This window comes from Pyxicephalus adspersus, chromosome 12 (assembly GCF_032062135.1).
Source record: "Pyxicephalus adspersus chromosome 12, UCB_Pads_2.0, whole genome shotgun sequence".
Taxonomy (NCBI): Eukaryota; Metazoa; Chordata; class Amphibia; order Anura; family Pyxicephalidae; genus Pyxicephalus; species Pyxicephalus adspersus.
This window is the reverse complement of record NC_092869.1, coordinates 1,964,090-1,966,515: the sequence shown is the minus strand read 5'-3', so window position 1 is coordinate 1,966,515 and position 2,426 is coordinate 1,964,090. Positions and strand designations below refer to the sequence as shown.

Here is a 2,426-nt window from a genome sequence, read left to right as displayed (position 1 = left end):
GATGGGTTCAGCTGCCACAACACTATAATAACTTTTTCAGGTGAGTGCTGTGTGAGGGCCCTTATCTGAGAGCAGTCAGTGATCACATGACTAGAGACACTCCCATTGGTGCTCCCAATACTATTAGCCCCTCCCCTATGGTCAGCTGATCTCAGGGTCGCAGACATCACACAGCCCCCTCCCCAGGCACTGTTGGACACCACAGACTCACCTGGGCTCCTCCCCTTCTCTCTTCTCAGGTTCAGTTCATCCTGGAGTTCGAGTACAGCTGCTCCACCCTCCTGAACCGCGTGCAGATCAAACTGTCAGCCAGCAGGTGGGCTCCGCCGGGGCATCAGACCCCCCAAAAGGGTTCCATAGCAGAACTATTCTCATTTCTAGCTCTTTTGACTACATGAAATGTATGAATGTGTAGGGTGAATGTATTCCCATATAGTGGGTCATAAAAATCCATGAAGGATTTCAGTTAGAGAGAGGCGGCCACAAAGCGAGCAGCTGCTGCTGGGCTTTCCTATGATGAATGCGCGGCACACCCCATAAATATCACTGAACCCTTCTGTATTCACATAGATTTATCCTCTCTATGTCCTGGTGACCACCGTCACTAAAACAGGAAATCTAAAAGGTTACAGTTGTCACCAGAGCCCCCTGTTCCTCCTTTTACTGAACCCCAAATGATTCTCAGCGTTCTGTGAGATGGGAATGTTATCGGATGGATTTTGTGGATTCTCATGACATTTATTTTATTCCTTGTCTTGTGTTTTTCTCTTTCTGCAGTGACAACACTGAGATGAATGACACGCTGCATGACAACATGGTGCAGCTCGCCGCCAACATCCAATACCAACCGGAGCTGTTCATCCTGAGGTGAGCCGTCCTCAATAAAGGTCCAAATGTCCCGCCTTCCCTGCGCCCCCCGGGCTGCATTGTAAGCGTTTTCCAGGGGGAGAAATATGAATATTTACATTTATAATAGGGGAATATTACAGCAGATGAGTAAGATTTATAATCTATAAAATTTTTATTATAATGATCAACATCCCTCATTTTTCAAGTTTGTGTTCTGAGTCCCTTGGTCCACACATATTAATGAGGGGCTCCAGGGCCCGGGTCCTGGGTGGACCAATAATAACATTCCAAACACTCATTGATGTGATTATAATTGCAGTGAGTCCAGTCTGAACCGATATGAGGTGCAGACGGTTCTGAGGCCGATCCAGGACTCCGGGCCGGAGTTCATCACAAAGTTTAAGGTAAGTTATATGGGTCAGGGAGGAGAATTGTATGTAATGTCATATAACACATATATAAAATATAATGCAGATTCTGCCTCTCTGTGCTGCCCCCCGGTGGTCACTACATTATTACATTCAAATGTAAAAGGATAACTGCTGGTGGGTGGGGCTGTATTGGATTAGGGGCGGAGCACAGACACCATGGCCAGCCCCTGCTGACACCATGGCCAGCCCCTGCTGACACCATGACCAGCCCCTGCAGTCTGGGAACATCACTGAGGCTGAATGAAGCCTGCAAAGGTTTCCAAAAAGGAGACCATGGCTTCTTCACTTATATCAGGGGGTTTGTAAGGTCCTGGACTCCTATCGGATATCACAGATAAACCAGACCTGACAGAGCCTCAGATTATTAAATGAAGGGTAAGTGGCATCGGCAGCCCACCTACCTCACCATGACATGCAGGGCTCAGACCTCACACAGCCATGCTGAAGTTAAAGAGCTGCAATTTTATCTAATCTGCTCCCCTCCCCCCAGTACAAGGAGATCCTCCAATAGTCTGCAAACTGCATCTGGAGTCCCCACCCCCGAGGTTCCTCAGAAAATCTTTTTTGTTTGTTTCTGTTGTTTTAGGTGCAATATGCAGACTGTTACCCCCTGCACAACATCTCGGTGCACATCCGTACCCCCTCCATGGGGTACGGCAACTCATACTTCATGTCCGTGTCCAGGATCATCTCTGATAATGTAAGGCGGGGGAGGGATGGAGGATGGGTGACATTGTATGGACTTAGGGACCCCGGGGTCACCCCTTCTTATTTTATGTCCATCAGGTCACCTGCATATTATCCAATACGACGCGGCCAGGAACAGCGCTGCTTCCCATACATCCCGAAGACCTGATGCACACCCCCATTGTGGTGAGATTCATTCATAATCGGGGGCCCGAGGGGTTATGTGGGGGCCCCTACTAACCTATCGCTCTTCTATCAGAACTGCAGTAACAGTCTCTGTGAGGTCATCACCTGTCAGATCCCAACACTCCACCGAAACGCAGAGGTGTCACTGTCCATACTACGCATCATCCACAACCACTTCTTCACCAATGTGAGTACCCAATGGGGGAGGGTGCGATGATCTGCAGAGGGGGTCAGAGATGGAATAATCTGCAGAATATACAATATGTATCTGTC

The 2,426-nt window shown here is 48.6% G+C and overlaps 1 protein-coding gene across 1 annotated transcript in view; it reads left to right on the top strand.

Annotated features, from left to right (window-relative positions):
* ITGA10 (integrin subunit alpha 10) overlaps positions 1-2,426 on the top strand; it is a 24,764-nt gene that overhangs the window by 18,413 nt on the left and 3,925 nt on the right. Inside the window, exons 22-27 of the mRNA XM_072428230.1 lie at positions 240-316; positions 778-867; positions 1,169-1,253; positions 1,867-1,980; positions 2,067-2,153; positions 2,227-2,340. Of these exons, the coding sequence (XP_072284331.1) occupies positions 240-316; positions 778-867; positions 1,169-1,253; positions 1,867-1,980; positions 2,067-2,153; positions 2,227-2,340 (567 nt within the window). The remainder of the gene's footprint in view (positions 1-239; positions 317-777; positions 868-1,168; positions 1,254-1,866; positions 1,981-2,066; positions 2,154-2,226; positions 2,341-2,426) is intronic.